This window comes from Pleurodeles waltl, chromosome 7 (assembly GCF_031143425.1).
Source record: "Pleurodeles waltl isolate 20211129_DDA chromosome 7, aPleWal1.hap1.20221129, whole genome shotgun sequence".
Lineage (NCBI taxonomy): Eukaryota > Metazoa > Chordata > Amphibia > Caudata > Salamandridae > Pleurodeles > Pleurodeles waltl.
Genome location: NC_090446.1, coordinates 943,525,270 through 943,542,920, shown reverse-complemented (window position 1 = coordinate 943,542,920; position 17,651 = coordinate 943,525,270). Strand labels below are relative to the sequence as shown.

The window sequence follows — 17,651 nt, the reverse complement described above, 5'->3', positions numbered from 1 at the left end:
TCAGGGAACCAATCCATCCCAAACCTTGGCCATCTCACCCCTCCACCCTGCAGTCCACTGCTTTTTAGTTGGGAAATTTGAAATTCACACCCCTGAATCTCACTGACTAAACTACACCCCTGTAATTGATATCCATAGTCATTTCTCGGGTATATCCATGACTTCGAAAATCAGAAAACAATATGATAATCTAGGCAAGTTCCTCTACTTACAAGACTCATAAGAGCCAAAAATATGCCAATGTGAGTGAGCCGTTTTAATATTCATCGTAGGCTGGTCAAGGAAAAGAAGAACAAGTGCTGTTTGGACCATATCTCCTTTCTGCGTTGATTGTGGATCAAGATCCCTTTTCCCAACTGCACATCTGCATTGTTATGAATTGCACACCATATTAGCACATTTCTAACCCAACTTAATGAATTCAAGCACAATATCTGTGCCTTTTTTAACCCCTTCGCTTTTCCCTTTTTAGGTGCCAGGCCTTTTTTTGGCTATTTGGGGCAGTTTGTGCTTAGGCCCACATAACTTTTTGTCCACATAAGCTACCCAGGCCAAATTTGCGTCCCTTTTTTCCAACATCCTAGGGATTCTAGAGGTACCCAGAGTTTGTGGGTTCCCCTGAAGGAGACCAAGAAATTAACCAAAATACAGCACAAATTTCATTTTTTTCTTTTAAAAAAATGGTGAAAAAGGGCTGCAGAAGAAGGCTTGTGTTTTTCCCCTGAAAATGGCATCAACAAAGGGTTTGTGATGCTAAAATCACCATCTTCCCAGCTTTCAGTAGCAGGCAGACTTGGATTAGAAAACCCCATTTTCAACACAATTTTTACATTTTACTGGGACATACCCCATTTTTTCTGTTTTTGTGCTTTCAGACTCCTTCCAGCCTCCTTCCAGTTAGTGATAGAAATAGGTGAGAAACCAATGCTATACATTTCTGAAAAGTAGACAAAAGTCTGAATTCAGCAAGGAGTCATTTGTGTAGATCCTATAAGTGTTTCCTACAGAAAATAACAGCTGAAATAAACGAATATTTAAATTGAGGTGAAGAAAACAGCCATTTTTCTCCATGTTTTACTCTGCAACTTTTCCCTGCAATGTCAGATTTTTCAAAGCAATATACCTTTACGTCTGCTGGACTCTTATGGTTGTGGGGATATATAGGGCTTGTAGGTTCATCAAGAACCCTAGGTACCCAGAGCCAATAAATGAGCTGCACTTTGCAATGGGTTTTCATTCTATACCTGGTATACAGCAATTCATTTGCTGAAATATAAAAAGTGAAAAATAGGTATCAAGAAAACCTTTGTATTTCCAAAATGTGCACAAGATAAGGTGTTGAGAAGCAGTGGTTATTTGCACATCTCTAAATTCCGGGGTCCCCATATTAGCATATGAATTGCAGTGCATTTCTCCAATAGACGTCTTTTTCACACACTGTCTTACATTTGGAAGGAAAACATTTTGAGAAAGACAAGGGGCAATAACACTTGTTCTTCTATTTTGTTTTCTTCCAAGTCTCCCAATAAAAATGGTACCTCACTTGGGTGGGTAGGCCTAGTGCCTGCGACAGGAAACTCAACATGGACACATCACGTTTTTACATTGAAATCTGACGTGTTTTTTGCAATGTGCCTAGCTGTGGATTTTGGCCTCTAGCTCAGCCGGCACTTTATGGAAAGCTACCAAACCTGTGCATTTTTAAAACTAGACACCTATGAGAATCCAAGATGGGGTGACTTGTGGGGCTCGCACTGGGTTCTGTTACCCAGAATCCTTGGCAAACCTCAAAATTTGGCAAAAAAAAACACTTTTTTCCTCACATTTCGGTGACAGAAAGTTCTGGAATCTGAGAGGAGCCACAGATTTTCTTCTCCCCAGAGTTCCCCCAAGTCTCTTGATAAAAATGGTACCTCACTTGTGTGGGTAGGCCTAGTGCCCGCAACAGGAAATGCCCCATAACACAACATTGACACATCACATTTTCCCAAAGAAAACAGCTGTTTTTTGCAAAGTGCTTAGCTGTGGATTTTGGCCTCTAGCTCATCCGGCACCTAAGAAAACCTAGCAACCCTGGACATTTCTGAAAACTAGACACCTAGGGGAACCTAGGATGGGGTAACTTGTGGGGCTCTCACCAGGTTCTGTTACCCAAAATCCTTAGCAAACCTCAAAAGTTGGCAAAAAAAACATTTTTTCCTCACATTTCGGTGCTGCAAAGTTCTGGAATCTCAGGGGAGCCACAAACTTCCTGCTACCCAGCGTTTCCCCAGGTCTCCCAATAAAAATGGTACCTCACTTGTGTGGGTAGGCCTAGTGCCCACAGGAAATGCCCCAAAACTCTACGTGGACACATCAAAATTCTCAAATACAAAACTAACTGTGTTTGTGGGGGTGGGGAGGACACCTACGTTTTTTGGTCCTGGGCTCAGCAGCCATCTAGGGAAACCTACCAAACCCAACAATATCTGAAAACTAGGCACCCAAGGGAATCCAGCGAGGTGTGACTTGCGTGCATCCCCTAGTGTTTTCTTACCGAGAATCCTCCGCAAATCTCAAATTTAGCTAAAAAAATGTCATTTTTCCCACATTTCTGTGTGGGATCACCGCACTGGCACAAATTTCCTACCACCCAACATTCCCCTCAGCCTCCCAGTAAAAATGATACCTCACTTGTGTAGGTGGGCCAAGGGCCTGTGACAGGGAAGAGCCCAAAACATGTCAAAAATCAGGGGGAACCAAAGCGGGACCAAAAGGGCAGTTTGAAAAAATAAATGTTTAGGCTGACAAGTGGGGCAGATTTTTTATCGGCCACTTGGGCACCAGGGATTGGTGTGTGTATGTGTGTGTTTTGTTTGGGGGGGCAGCCCTTGGGCAAGGGTCGCTCCCTGCAGGGCACATTACTATTGGCCATAACTGCCACCCTTGGGGGAAGATCGGCCTATTTTTGGAAGGCCCATCTGCCCCCAAAGGGGGCAGAAAGCCCACCAGAGACCAGGGAAGATTTTTTTTTCAAAAAAAAGAGGGTGGGGGTACGGCCATACCCCCACCCCAAATAAATGGGGCCAAAGTTGTTCTGCCCACCGGTGGGTAGATTGGGCAATTACCCCTGATCCACTCCCCTAGGAGGCAGGAAGCCTACTAGATGTTAGGGAATTGAAAAATAAAATAGTGGGGTGGAGGCTACCAACCAGTATGGGCATGGTTGTGCTCCCACACCATCAAAATGGCTGAAAGGCCTAAAAATAATTTGCCTCCCTAGGGAGTGGCCCTTGCCCAAGGGACCGCTCCCCTTATGCACAAATAAACAATAAAAAAAACTCCCTGGTGTCTAGTGGGCATTGCTGCTGCCCGATCGCATCGCAATCGGGCAGCAGAAATGCTAAAAGAGGTATCAAAGGAAAGGAAAGTCCTTTTGTTTCCTTTGATGCCTCTCTCACCCCCTCCATGTGATCGGAGAAGAAATGCTAGAGCATTTCTCCTCTGATCCACGCTGGAAGCTGAGCTTCCAGCGCAGTGGGAGCAGCCTCTGATGAGGTCAGCGGGCGATCGTGCGCTGACGTCATAAGGCGCCATGGGGGTCGGGAGTGGAAATGGTAGCGATTCCCCTTCCATCCCTGCCCTGGGGGCGTGGAGGCGAGGCTCATGGGGAGAGCACTAGCATTTCCCCCATGAGCCGGTCCAAGGACGTAATGATTACTTCCTTGGCGCCTCAGCACCGCAGACAAGGACGTAACCGTTGCGAAGGGGTTAATGCATTCCCAGCTTCTCAGCACACACACTCTCTCTCTCGCTATATATATAATATATATATATATTTCAAAAGATGCAAAAGAGAAGTGAGAACTCCAGCAACTTTAGATTTCCTTGCCTCAAATGTCTGTTTTTCCAGCAAAGTTTTTAAGCATAAGATTAGCACAGTGCCATCCATGCTGAGCTAGAAAATGACAGTTTTTTGTCATGAATACAGCAATGTCTTTAAGCGTAGGATTAGCAGAGTGCTATCCTTGCCGAGCTGTAAATGACAGAAGCCTTTCACAACTCCAGGCACAGTATTACAGCTTTGAATTGGTTAAATTCCATCTAAGTCAACCTGGAATGAGCACATGTCAGGGAGGCTTTTGCTCATCCTATGCTCTGAGGTGAGCAAATCTAGTGTGTTGCTGGTGTTGTACGGTGCTCTATACTGGAGCTGCTCTCCACCTAAACGTGGGAACTACCCAGAGTTCTCTACACTTTTGCATAATTTATGCATTACTCTAACTCTGAAAGGGTTTCGTTTTGATATAAAATTATATAAATTTGTATATATATATATATTAGGCCACTCCTAAATAAAATAACACCAGATCATTTCCATCAATATACATCAACACTTGGCTAACATAAATTTAGAACAGTACTGTAACCCTGTACAACACTGCAATGAAAATATTAGTGCATCCCTGATATATAAAATCCATCCATAATACCATATAAAAAGAAGCATTGGCAAAGCCACTATTCTGACCTTCAATGGTGCAATAGTTTGTTTTTTGTAATGCAAGCATATGTCACAAAATAAAGTATAGAAAAGCATGCAGCCACTTACACATGGCTGCCATATGCTCACAATAACAATTTAAAAATGAAAAACATTCACTTAGGTGACCACTTTACTAGGGATTTTTAAAATAAAAAGCATTTCAGTTGTGCCATGCATTGTATTAATATTGCTTGTGAAGAACACACAGAAGCAAATAACACCCCAAATCAAACACTCAAATTGTAGGCAGCTATAAAGTCACATTGTCTCTCAGTTACGTTATTCCAGCAGCTTTAAAAGGAGGTGTAAACAAAAGCACTATCTAACTGAGCACCCAAATTGCAGAAAAAATAAATGGCAAGCATTTAAACTTAATGTAAAAAATAACTTAAATAAAGCACACTTTGAACTAGCTGTATCAATTAAGAGAAAGGAGCTATTAATAGGCGAATGTGAGTAATGTGCACAGGCTGCATAGTGTCACTCAAAGTGAAAGGAGCGAATCAGTAAAGTGGGCTGACCCAAGGCCCCATGCTGTATGCAGCAACTGTACAGAAGCAAAATGTGAATAACAGTTTAAAGGGCCAATGATTAATGATGCCCACTAGCCAAAAGCCACTGTCTGTGTATATTATGTATAAATTAAAAAACTAAGGGGTATACTAGCCCCGTGCACCACCCTAGTGTCATTTTTTGTTACGATAAGGTGGTGATAAGGAGGCCTTTCTCCCAGGCTGCATTTACAAAGTAGCGCAATCCTTGCTTTGCGCCACTTTGTAAACCCTTCTGCCAAATTATGCCTGCACCAGGCATAATGTATGCAAGGGGGGTGTTCCAACGCAGGGAGGCCTGAAAAAATGGTGCAGTGAAATTTACAACATTTCACTGCATTTTTTTTCCGTAATTTTTAATGCCTGCTCAGGGCAGGCGCTAAAGTGGCGCTCCCATAATAATCTATGGCCCTCCCTGTGCTTTGCTGCTCTAACGTCAAAGTTTCTGACACTAGTGCAGCAAAGGGCCACAATAGCATCAAAAATGTTGCCGCTATTCTCCTAACAACCGCCATAGTACGCCATACTGTAAATACAGTGCAACCATGGTGTCGTTAGGTGGGGCAGGGACGACGCAAGAAAAGTTGCGCATCAGGACCGCATCTGCCCCAAAAATACCCAAAGTCTACAAAGTCTGAAGAGACAGCTGAAGAACAGACCTAAAAATAGCCTATTTTAACATAAACAATAACATATTGATAGCACTATCCTTTTCCACATAATATAGTCCTGAATCACTGAAACTCTACAACGACAATACTAGTGTGTTGGTAGCACATCATCAGTATCATTTAAGTGCATTACGAAATATGAGAATTTTATATATTGCATGTTATTACACATAATTTGTCACTTGCTAGCATCCCTTTCTTTGTAGTTGCCACAAGATAGGCAAACGCAACCACATGATCAGATAGCACTATGACCCTGTCTTCAGCAGCTTGCCCGTTGCACCTCAAACTTTAACACCTGGATCGCCTCCTTAACAGATACCCTTCCACTGGTCAGTTCTGTGCCCAGCAGCATGGAACAAGCCACAGATAAGCTGGTACCGGAAGACCTCCCACTTTCCAAACACCTCTGCAGACAGCTGGAACACTATTGGAAACACACACATTGACACTGTCAGACATGTACAAAGTAGCTAGCCGGATCTACCAAAACAACTTAGAACCACCAAGCACACTGAAATCACTGAACAAATTGAAAACAGCTCCAACAAAAAAATTAAATATTCACAATTGTGAAGGAATTTAAGTCCTCCGTCACCAGGTGGACGACCATCACTCCATCACAGAAATTGTGCACCCTGCTCTCCCAATATTTCAGCAGCAAAATTGCCACAATATACAACATACAACACCTCTACCGGACCTCTCAGCAACCGTTATCCTTCATCCGAACAAGATGGACACTCAAGAAACACCTATGAGCACAGTGCTCTCCACTTACAAGCTCCTATGCCGGCACTTCATTACCAACATAGGTTATCTTCAATGACAATTAATGAGTTTCCTAACACTGGCACCTTCCCTAACTCATGGAATAATGCCACTATCTTAACTCCTCTGAAAACACCCTCATCGGACACAAATCATTGCTGAGCTACAGACCCATCTCCCTCCCCCCATTTCCGACCAAATTCTTGCAAAAAATCATCAGCAAGTGAGCTTCTCAAATCCCAGCCTCCTGCTGGACCCCTCTCAATCATGATTCAGACTGAACTATATCACCAAGGTCAGCCTCATCGCTGACTCTGATGCCATTTGTCTAATCTTGGGCAAAGGAGACACAGCAGCACTCATCCTACTCGACCTCCCGGTCACTTTTAACACCTTCTGCCACCCATCCTCATCAAATGCTTCTATGACACCAGAATACAGGGAGACATCCTCTGCTGGATCATCTCCTCCCTCTAAGGATGCACCCAATCCATAAGCCTAGACCTGCACTTGTTCTCTAATTCCAACCTGACCTGTGGAGTCCATTAAGGTTCCTCGCTCAGCCTTATGCGCTTCAACATCTACATGGCTAAGCATGTCAGCTTTGTCTGATCCCCCAAACTCAGCATTATATCCCAAGCAGACGATACCCAACTCACCCTTTCCCTCACCAATGACACCTCCACTGACCAACAAAAGTCTTCCAACTGCATGTCCAAAGTCTCAAACTGGATGAGATCCAACTTCCTGAAACTCAACTCAGACAAGGCGGAAGAGGTACTTGTTTGGAAAATACTTTCCTTCTGGTCCTCCGCCTCGAGGCCATCAGAACTTGCACCACTTCCCTGCTCATCAAAAACAGCAGGAAACCTAAGAATCATGATCGACGAGCAAATCTTGATCTCTAACCAGGGCAACATGGCTGCCTCCATCTACTTTTGCACCCTCAAATTCCTGAAGAAGGTTATTAAATGGCTTCCACTAAACACCTGAAGAACCATAACTCGAAGCACTGATTACCAGGGAACTGGACTATGGAAATGCTCTTTGTGTGGAAATCACTGTTCAACTCACCAAAAGACTCCAGGTCATTCACAAATTCACAACGCTACAGCAAGACTCCCACTTAGCACTCCCATATCCAAACATCTTGGAGACCTCCACTAGCTCCCAATACACAAATATACCCTTTTCACACCTTCACCTACTGACCCTATTAAATCAAGGCCCTACACACCTGTACATCTGAACCAACTTCCTCACCCTTAACAGACCCATCTGCCCTGCCAATCACCTGCACATCCAAGTTCCCTGCATCTGAAGAGACTGGCCTGGAAGTTGTGTCTTTTCATAACTGGCTTCTAAAGCCTAGAACCACCTCCTATTCCACATTAGATCTTCCACCTCCCTCTTATAACTTAACTAGAAACCGAAAACCTAGCATTTGGACTAGCCCCAGGCAGGCTAATTTCCCCCACTTAGGCACCAGGATACCCCACCTGGGTGATAGGAGCACCATACACATTTTCATACCATAAGATAACTTTATACACTGTGCCATTGCTTTGATTTAGATTACATAAATCAAGTACACATATCCTTCGTATGTTATTAACATGTTACTTGCACAGTGTTAGAATATGTATTTATTTATACAACGTTTTGCAGGGTGTTAGGTACTTCAAAGAGATGAAACTATGAACTGTAGACTATTTTCCTGGTTCATAGCGATGAGAGTCTTGTAGGATTCGTAGCAAGACCCTGAATTCGCATTGTTCAGTCACTCCCCAATGTACAAGTGGATCCAGTTATGTGCAGCACAGAAACCTTCAGTGGTACCCTGCAGTGCAACAGAGAGAGAGACCAAAAGAGCAGGAGTGGGTATTAACACAGTATTAGCACACTATCAGGAAGGAATGAGATATTTAGGAAATATGTAACTTATCTTTCTTTGCCAGGAAGTGATATTATTGGAAACGGGACAGATGTGACATTCTGACATTTTGCATACATATAGACCTTGACTACAAGTACCGTGTTGATTTGAGACTCCCCTGCAAGCCCCTATTTGCATGGGTGTCACGATTAGGAGCGAGTAGGAACTTTCCAACTCTCCAGAGCTTTCCACAGGTAAATATTGGCAGGTCAAACCTGTAAGTATTTACTGAGGAAAAAGGCCCAGAAAATATCCAGACAGCTGGATTTTGGTGTAATAAGCATAGAAAATCTGCATGTTATCATCTATTATTGTTGGAAAACTCTAGTAGCCACGATTTATCACACCCACTAAACAACCATCCCCAGGACATTGTTATTTATGGGATGTGATACATATTGCACTAGTACCAAGGCACAGATAATCGAGGCCACGTTCTGTTTTTTTTGTTTTTTTTGCATTCGCTGCGTTTCAGAAATAGTCCTGGAAGCCTTAGTGAATAAAAAAATAAATCTTGTCCAAACTTAAGAGGAAACCTTGAAGAGTAGATTTATGATCTGTTTTGTGAATCTTACATGGTATGTGTAAAATAGGTGAACTTCAGAAATAACATAAATCATGAAATTCCATGCCCACATCTAATTCTAAGGAACCGCCAAAATGTTGAGTCATGAAATATTAGTACTGTGCCAATGTTAGGACTTTGTATTCACATAGTCGAATCTGTCCCTTCCACCCTGTGTTTTGGTAACCCTGGTTGCATTCTTTGCATTTGCTTGAGCTCGGTGCAGTGTCCGGCCAAGGTAGGGTTAGTCTCTACAAGTGTAAATATATAACAAAACATCTTTCTTGTTACTTATGACCTTTCCCTCCACAATTCCAGTTTACGTTGTAGATCTGGGCAAGCAGGGCTACGAGACTGTGGAACTTGTCTGTGACGTTGCTGCAGAGGACACCGTGAGAGAAGTAAAGTGGAGGAACGGGCCAAAGATTGTGGGGCACGGCAAGAAGCTACACGTCACAATTAAAGAATTCCCTCACGCTGGAAACTACACCTGTCACGTTGGCAATGGACCAGCCGTCGGCTATACCTTTGTGTACATAAATGAACCAATAAACCAGCTGGGAGAAGCCAGTGGCATCTTGAAGGAGTGGAGAGGTACTGCCTAATCTGTCAATCATTAAACACCACTAGCAACTGCTCACAAACTTTGTTATGCGCCAATACTCTGGGAGTAGCTTAACACAGGGACTCTTGGGTAGAATCTTTGAATCTAGACCAGAAAATTGAAGTTGATGGTGAGACAAACTTGCCTTCTTTCACCACAGTTCACTCCCAGGCAACGTGGCTCAAATCGGAACAAAACATCAGAAAGCAGGGAGCATACGTTCTGCCAAAGACCCTACACCACATCAGAGATAGGATGATGTATGTCCCCTGGTACATTAGTACAGCAGTGGCTCCTGCCCCACAATGGGGCTGGCACTGATGTTCTATAGGGGCACTTTTTTCCCAGGAAAAAGACTCGCTTGAAGCTGGAAATACCCTGATCCAGCAGAAAGGGTCGAATCTAACCAGAAATACCGCAGGCGGTAGAGTCTAATCCTTATCAACCAAGAAGACAAAGGCACTCTTTACATGTTGGCTTGTTCTTCTCCCACGTCTTCTTCATATCTTAAGGCTCAAACAAAGCATGTGCATCTGTACATGAGGTTTAGAATAGAAGATGGAGTCAACAGCAAAGAAAGAGGAAGGCCTTAACAAACCGGTGGCACAGTAGATCAACTGTCAAGGAAGTAACCATCAGTGGATGTAAGCAGGATGAGTTCAAGGGGTTGGGAGTCTAATGCTTAAGGCAAAAGGGTCAATATGATAATTGAAAAGTAAGAAGGTGAAAACTTCGGCTCCATTCCATGAATACAGTGTGCAAGCTTCCTTCATGATCATTAGATCAGTGGTTTATAAACTGTGGTCCATGGAACCCTAAGGGTCTACAACACCACCTCAGGATGTCTGCGACTGTTTAGAAAATTAACTGACATAAGCAGATGAATAAAGCAGACAAAATGAAGCAAAATGAAAAAAATATATTATTTTAATACATCCTCCAATGTGAATCAATTTGTAATTGAAGGCTGAAAAGTATGTTGGTATATGGACGAAGGGCAACCTCAATTGAAATGCCAAGAGAAAAAGAGCAAGGAGTAGGAGCAAAAAAGCCAGAGATATTTTAGAGTCTAGCATATTCCTTCCTCTTTAGAGTTAAAAATCAAATTTAGAAATGCTTCAACCTACCCATTAAAATTAAATTTTGTTTTATCTGTTTGTGAATTAAATTCAATATTCATCATTTTGGTATTTGTTTGATGTATACTTTGTCTGTATTTTTGTGTATTGTTTGAGGTTCAACTCATAGAAATTGTATAGACTGGGTTCCTTCACTTTCAGTAATGACTCAGTGGTAGTCCCTGGGTTCCAGTAATGACTCAGTGGTGGTCCACAGATGTCAAAGGGTTGAATACCGCTACACTAGTTAGTTTAGGCTACGTTAATACTTTGAGGCCATGTACATTGTTGGAGAAGGTTAGAGCTGTTTTATCAGCCTGGTGACAACCTCCTAAAGAGGCGTACAGTGAAACCTCAGGAACGTCACCCAGCATGCAGGCTGGTAGATGTTACCAATGTCGGCACCATTAAAAGGGCCAATTGGATGGATCGGGCTATTTGTACGTCCCATAGTATGAAAGCCCTAAACATAAAATACTAAATTACAATTAAACCCAGAAAACCAACGTAAGTAGATTCGTATAGGACAAGATTCCAAAGTGCAAATCATAAAGGTTTAACTAAAATTCTGAATCGGTACTGAAGGCAAACTTTAAATGGTTAGGCAATTGATTCAGATCAATGGGATGATATCCTAAGGTTAACAATCTCCAAGAACATTCTAATTGTAAGATCAATGAGCACCCTGACAAGGAGTATGCCTACAAAGATATGTGTAAAAGCATTCAAAATCTCTAAGTATGAAATCAAATAACAGTCTAACATGGAGCCTCTCTCTGTGAGTAAGGGAAAAAACGATTGACACCCATCTCAAATACAAAGGCTGTTATAACATTTAGGCAGCAGTAATTCAAGCCCTAGGTATCGTGCGAAGTGGCACCATGAGTTGACTCCTATAAGTGAAACAATACAATTCAATCATCTTTTATAAGTTTCATTATGTACAATAGGCTCACTCGAAAAGCCCACCCAAACTTATTCGACAAGTAAGACTTTTAACCAACATAGCAGTGCAAATAACATTGCATTATTATACAATAGCTGCTTAAAAATGGGCACCGTACTACTAGTGAAGACATCAGTCTTGAACATTGAAACATGTGTGTTCCTCCAGAAAGGCAGGGACATTTTCTCTGTAAGCTCATATAGTTTCAGCAAAAATAATCATCTCTGCAGAACAAAGCACATTTTCTTTATTTAATACATTAAATGGAAAACGCTGTACGACGACATCATGAACACTGCACAGCGTAAGTTTTAAAAGTCACGTTTTCAATGAACCAGCTCAGGCCCACTAAATTATTTTTGATGCCTACTTATGCTAACAGACAACATTAGTATGTTAAATACATACATTTACACTATTTGCGAACCATCGGTGTTAATGAAAAACATAATATATTTTAATTCTCCGTCAGCTTAATGACCAATCCTCTATACTGGGCTCCCAGTCTGGTGGTCACTGCTGCAAGCAGCCCTTCTCCAACCCCATGTGCTGTAGTGCAGAACAGAACCCACTCACTTCTTTAGAAAACACTGGCTTCTGTGCACTTCTCCATATACTGCTTAAATGTCTCACACCCGTTGTTTTTTTTCTATTGTTTATGCATCAGATGGACATTTCATTGACTGTGAGGCCAAGAATTACAATGGCAGCTTCTATTGCTCGTGGCAGCTGAAAGGGCGAGGGGAGCCGCACTTCTTCTTCGAGGCGCAACACGGGTAAGATACAGGCACTGGCAGCGGTTGTTGCAGCACAGGTAAGAGCTGACACACACTAGCAGCAATTACTGCAGCACAGGTGAGAGCTGACAGACACTGGCAGTGAGTGTTGCAACACTAGTGAGAGATGGCAGTTACTGGCAGAGATCGTTCCTGCACAAGTGAAAGCTGTCCGTGATTGCTACAGCACAGGTGAGATCCAAGCGATACCGGCAGTGATTGCTGCAGGAAAGGTGAGAGATGGCAGTTACTGGCAGTGATTGCTGCAGGAAAGGTGAGAGATGGCAGTTACTGGCAGTGATTGCTGCAGGAAAGGTGAGAGATGGCAGTTACTGGCAGTGATTGCTGCAGGATAGGTGAGAGATGGCAGTTACTGGCAGTGATTGGTGCAGGATAGCTGAGAGATGGCAGTTACTGGCAGTGATTGCTGCGGGATAGGTGAGAGATGGCAGTTACTGGCAGTGATTGCTGCGGGATAGCTGAGAGATGGCAGTTACTGGCAGTGATTGCTGCGGGATAGGTGAGAGATGGCAGTTACTGGCAGTGATTGCTGCAGGAAAGGTGAGAGATGGCAGTTACTGGCAGTGATTGCTGCAGGATAGATGAGAGATGGCAGCTACTGGCAGTGATTGCTGCGGGAAAGATGAGAGATGGCAGTTACTGGCAGTGGTTGCTGCAGGATAGATGAGAGATGGCAGTTACTGGCAGTGATTGCTGCGGGATAGCTGAGAGATGGCAGTTACTGGCAGTGATTGGTGCAGGATAGATGAGAGATGGCAGTTACTGGCAGTGATTGCTGCAGGAAAGGTGAGAGATGGCAGTTACTGGCAGTGATTGCTGCGGGATAGGTGAGAGATGGCAGCTACTGGCAGTGATTGCTGCGGGATAGATGAGAGATGGCAGTTACTGGCAGTGATTGCTGCAGGATAGGTGAGAGATGGCAGCTACTGGCAGTGATTGCTGCGGGAAAGATGAGAGATGGCAGTTACTGGCAGTGGTTGCTGCAGGATAGATGAGAGATGGCAGCTACTGGCAGTGATTGCTGCAGGATAGCTGAGAGATGGCAGCTACTGGCAGTGATTGCTGCAGGATAGCTGAGAGATGGCAGTTACTGGCAGTGATTGCTGCAGGATAGCTGAGAGATGGCAGTTACTGGCAGTGATTGCTGCAGGATAGGTGAGAGATGGCAGTTACTGGCAGAGATTGCTGCAGGATAGCTGAGAGATGGCCGTTACTGGCAGTGATTGCTGCAGGATAGCTGAGAGATGGCAGTTACTGGCAGTGATTGCTGCAGGAAAGCTGAGAGATGGCAGTTACTGGCAGTGGTTGCTGCAGGATAGGTGAGAGAAGGCAGTTACTGGCAGTAATTGCTGCAGGATAGCTGAGAGATGGCAGTTACTGGCAGTGATTGCTGCAGGAAAGGTGAGAGATGGCAGTTACTGGCAGTGGTTGCTGCAGGATAGGTGAGAGATGGCAGTTACTGGCAGTAATTGCTGCAGGATAGATGAGAGATGGCAGTTACTGGCAGTGATTGCTGCGGCAGAGGTGATAGCTGAAAGATACCGGCGGAGACTGCTACAGCACAGATTAGAACTGGCAGATACTGGCAGAGATTGCTGCAGCACTGGGGAGTGCTGACAGATCCTGCAGCAATTGCTGCAGGTGCACGATTTAGAGCTGACAGACTCCGGCAGTGATTGCTGCAGCACTGGTGAGATATGGCAGACACCAGCAGTATTTGCCGTGCACAGGTGAGGCTGACAGTTGCCAGCAGCAATTGCTGTAGTACTGAGAGCCAGTGGTTACTGCTGCACAGGAGAGAGCTACAGATAACTGCAGTGACTACTGCAGCACAGGTAAGCTCTTGACAGATGCCTGCAGCTTTTAGTGCATTACACATGAGAGGTAACATATACTTGATGTTATTGATGCATCATGGGAAAGAGTTGGCAGGGACCGTGAAAGTGACACGCATAATTGTCAACCCATATGCATACTTTGATCTACTCTGTACAGAGATCTGTGATGTCTGATGCGCATTACCGTAGCGGTATTGTCTGGTACTGCAAAATGCCAGTAGACCCCATTAAAAACAATGGTGAAGAGACGATTGCTACAATGACTACATTATTCTTCAAATCAATTGAGACATAGTGGACACCCGCAATCTAATCTGCTACAGACTCCTGTCACCTGCCCATAGACAGCTCCTGGCACCTGCTGCATCCATCCACCAGACACACCATACTCTGCCTGGTCATCTTCCTCGTGGTCCTCCTTCTCCTCTCTCTCCAGTTTCAGTGCTTACCACCCATTCTAACACTGCGCACCTTTCCAGATGACTGCGCTGTCTTCCTAATACCTCACATCTATCCTTCCACCCATGTAATCACATAGTTCATGATTTATCAGGGTTTATATGGGTGCTTCTGCACCTACGTTTGTTTGTAGGAGTTGGAGCCCTGCACAGTAAAGGAGGTGGACAGTGATCAGAGGGCTTTGGCTTGGGTGACAGAGTAGAACAGTAGAGGAAGACAGTGAGGCAGAAGGTGGGAGCGGGGATAAGGAGCGGGCAGTGGCAGGGCAGATGGCACAGGGTCAGAGGCGGAGTGAAAGGGCTGGGTAGCATAGGAAAGGACTTTCCAACATATCCATAATCTTCACCGCTCAAGTGCTCTCTCCCACCGATGCTCCTTAGCCTCTCTTCTCCTTCTTCCTGACCCATTTGTCCAGCTCAGAATTTTGGCATAAATACTGATCGGCTGCTCCAGAGTTACAACCTCCCAGATGAAAGTCCAGAGTTCCAAATGGTGGTCAACTAGCTTAATTCCAAAAAAATAAAAACATCTCTCATTGACTAATCCCCTGGCACCCTTCTGATCCTTCCAGTGCAAACATTTCCACGCCCTAATTGAAAAGCAATGTGTTTCCACACATAAAACTGAAAAACTCACTTGGTCCTTGCTTCAAAGATCCGTGTTTGGATCCTCTGATCTATAATAATGACAGTATGTACCAGAACGCTGGCCCGGTTTATGTCAGTGTGACTCACAAATGTGCTGTGTGGTGATACAGGTGCGCGTCATTGTGCATTCACTCGACGTGCCACTTCCGGTCCCGTATCCTTACACAATGCAGTAGCCGCAAAGGCCATATGGTGGCGCTTACGGTTTGGCAAATTCAGACATTTCTGCTACAGCTGCAGGAAAATTCAGTGTTTGAGGTTCCTTTTCACTGACCAGAAATACAGCTCAGAGGCTTTCCTCCTATGAAATTGACAACAGTTTTTAACAGTCCTTAAGAAACCTCCTCCACTGGACGTATTCGAACAGGTGCTAATACAAAGTTTTTGCTTTCTTTCCATCCATTTTTTCCTAAAGACTGATTATTAGTTCTATATGTTTTCAGTTGTACAAGTCGGTGAAGTTGCTCAAGGTGTTAGCGTCAGGTCGTAGGGCGAAATCCTTTTCAGCGGGGGTACTGATTTCCATTATACCACGGTGGATCCTCTGTGGAGTAACTTTAGTTTGACAAATAGCATATTGTATGTCTGAAATGCCGTATGAAATATCAACACCATGAAAGCAAGCACCACATAAAAAGGTATTTGCTATTATTTCACCAAGGTCTAGTCTACAATAGGGATGAGTGAAATCACATTTCACCCGCAGAGTTTTGCAAAGGTTACACACTTTGCTCCTCACAGAGGTTGCAAGGTTTTGCAGTATTGACAAAATGTAAGCTATGGGAGGAACGTTTTGCTTAAACATTTGAGCGTGAGACTTCTTCAACTGAAAGTAGGTTTTACATATATTTGTAACACAACACTTTCTTTTGTAGACTTTTTCTCAGGCTTATTTGAAACTTTGCAACCCTTGTGAAGCCAGTAAAGTTTACAAACACCACTAGCAGTGGAAGTCTTTAAAACTTTGCCCCTCCCTATGCTTTCTATTACAAAATCGAGCTTCAGATAATTATGCCCTGTTGTAGCTGAGAACATTTGAAGGAGGTTGCATGTTTTTCGCCTTCGTGTATTTAAAACGTGGCAGTGTAAAATGTCCTTTCCGGCCTTTTCTACGGAACCGGGGACGGGTAGCGTGAGTGGTCCTGGTTGTAAACTCTTCTGCTGCCACCTGGCCTAAGATTATTTTACTAGCTGTAATATGTCAGTTGGGCCTCCTTTGGCCCAATAAGTGCACACACACACTCTCTTGCTGGTCTTCAGGGGAACTGCGTCAGCGCAGCCCCAGATTTTTTACAACAAATCGGTTCCGCTTTCCATCCGGACACGCGGAACTGGATACAAAGAAAAGGAGAGTCCGGGTGGCTCTCTACACTAGCAATAAAAAAAATTCTAGCTTTCGCGCTAAGAATTTTTCAATTCTATTAAGGACACGGAGGCGAGGATTATGCTTCTCTTTCCATGCTTTATTTATACACAGCAGCCAATGAACATCATGGAAAAAACAAAAACTACATGACCCAACATCAGTCATGCCACGTGATGAACCATAGAGGAGGCAGCCTATAAAACGTAGACACACACCAAGACACTCCTCTTTCTTTGTCCAATTCAAAAGTCAAACCAAAAATCAAAACTTCAACGAAGAACAAGAGTCTCAATCCAAAACTTATGAGCGAAAATCCTGAAAGGCAGACGAACCGGCATCTCACTTGACTGGAAGAATGACATCGCGTCTGATCTCCTTACTTCCCATCATTTCCTAGAATAAATGAAAAAATCCAGGCCATAATAACTGAGTAACATCAGAAATACTTATATTACTAAGCCAAAAAAGGGTGGGGAAGCACTATCGTACAATAATTTGCATGTCATATCAACAGGTAAAATAACATTCCAACATTATGTATATACAGTGCGGTGGGATAATCCTCGCCTCCGTGTCCTTAATAGAATTGAAAAATTCTTAGCGCGAAAGCTAGAATTTTTTTTATTCTATGTCAGGACCGGAGGCTCAGATTATGCTTGTTCAAAGCTGATTCACAACTACAGAGGCTATATCCACAATAGGTTTATAGTAAAAAGTTTTAAACGTAGAAGGAGAAGACCAATCTGCTGCCTTCAAAATGTCCTCTAAGCGGGAACCTAAAGCCAAAGACTTTGATGCCATAGCCCCTCTGGCAGAATGCGCACCAAACTTAGAAACATCAATACCTGCTTCACTCA

General features: G+C 43.7%; 1 protein-coding gene across 1 annotated transcript in view; it reads left to right on the top strand.

Moving 5' to 3' along the window:
* The window catches only part of IL12B (interleukin 12B), a 68,306-nt gene that overhangs the window by 28,235 nt on the left and 22,420 nt on the right, over nt 1–17,651 (top strand). The window contains exons 3-4 of the mRNA XM_069199667.1: nt 9,338–9,613; nt 12,355–12,463. Of these exons, the coding sequence (XP_069055768.1) occupies nt 9,338–9,613; nt 12,355–12,463 (385 nt within the window). The remainder of the gene's footprint in view (nt 1–9,337; nt 9,614–12,354; nt 12,464–17,651) is intronic.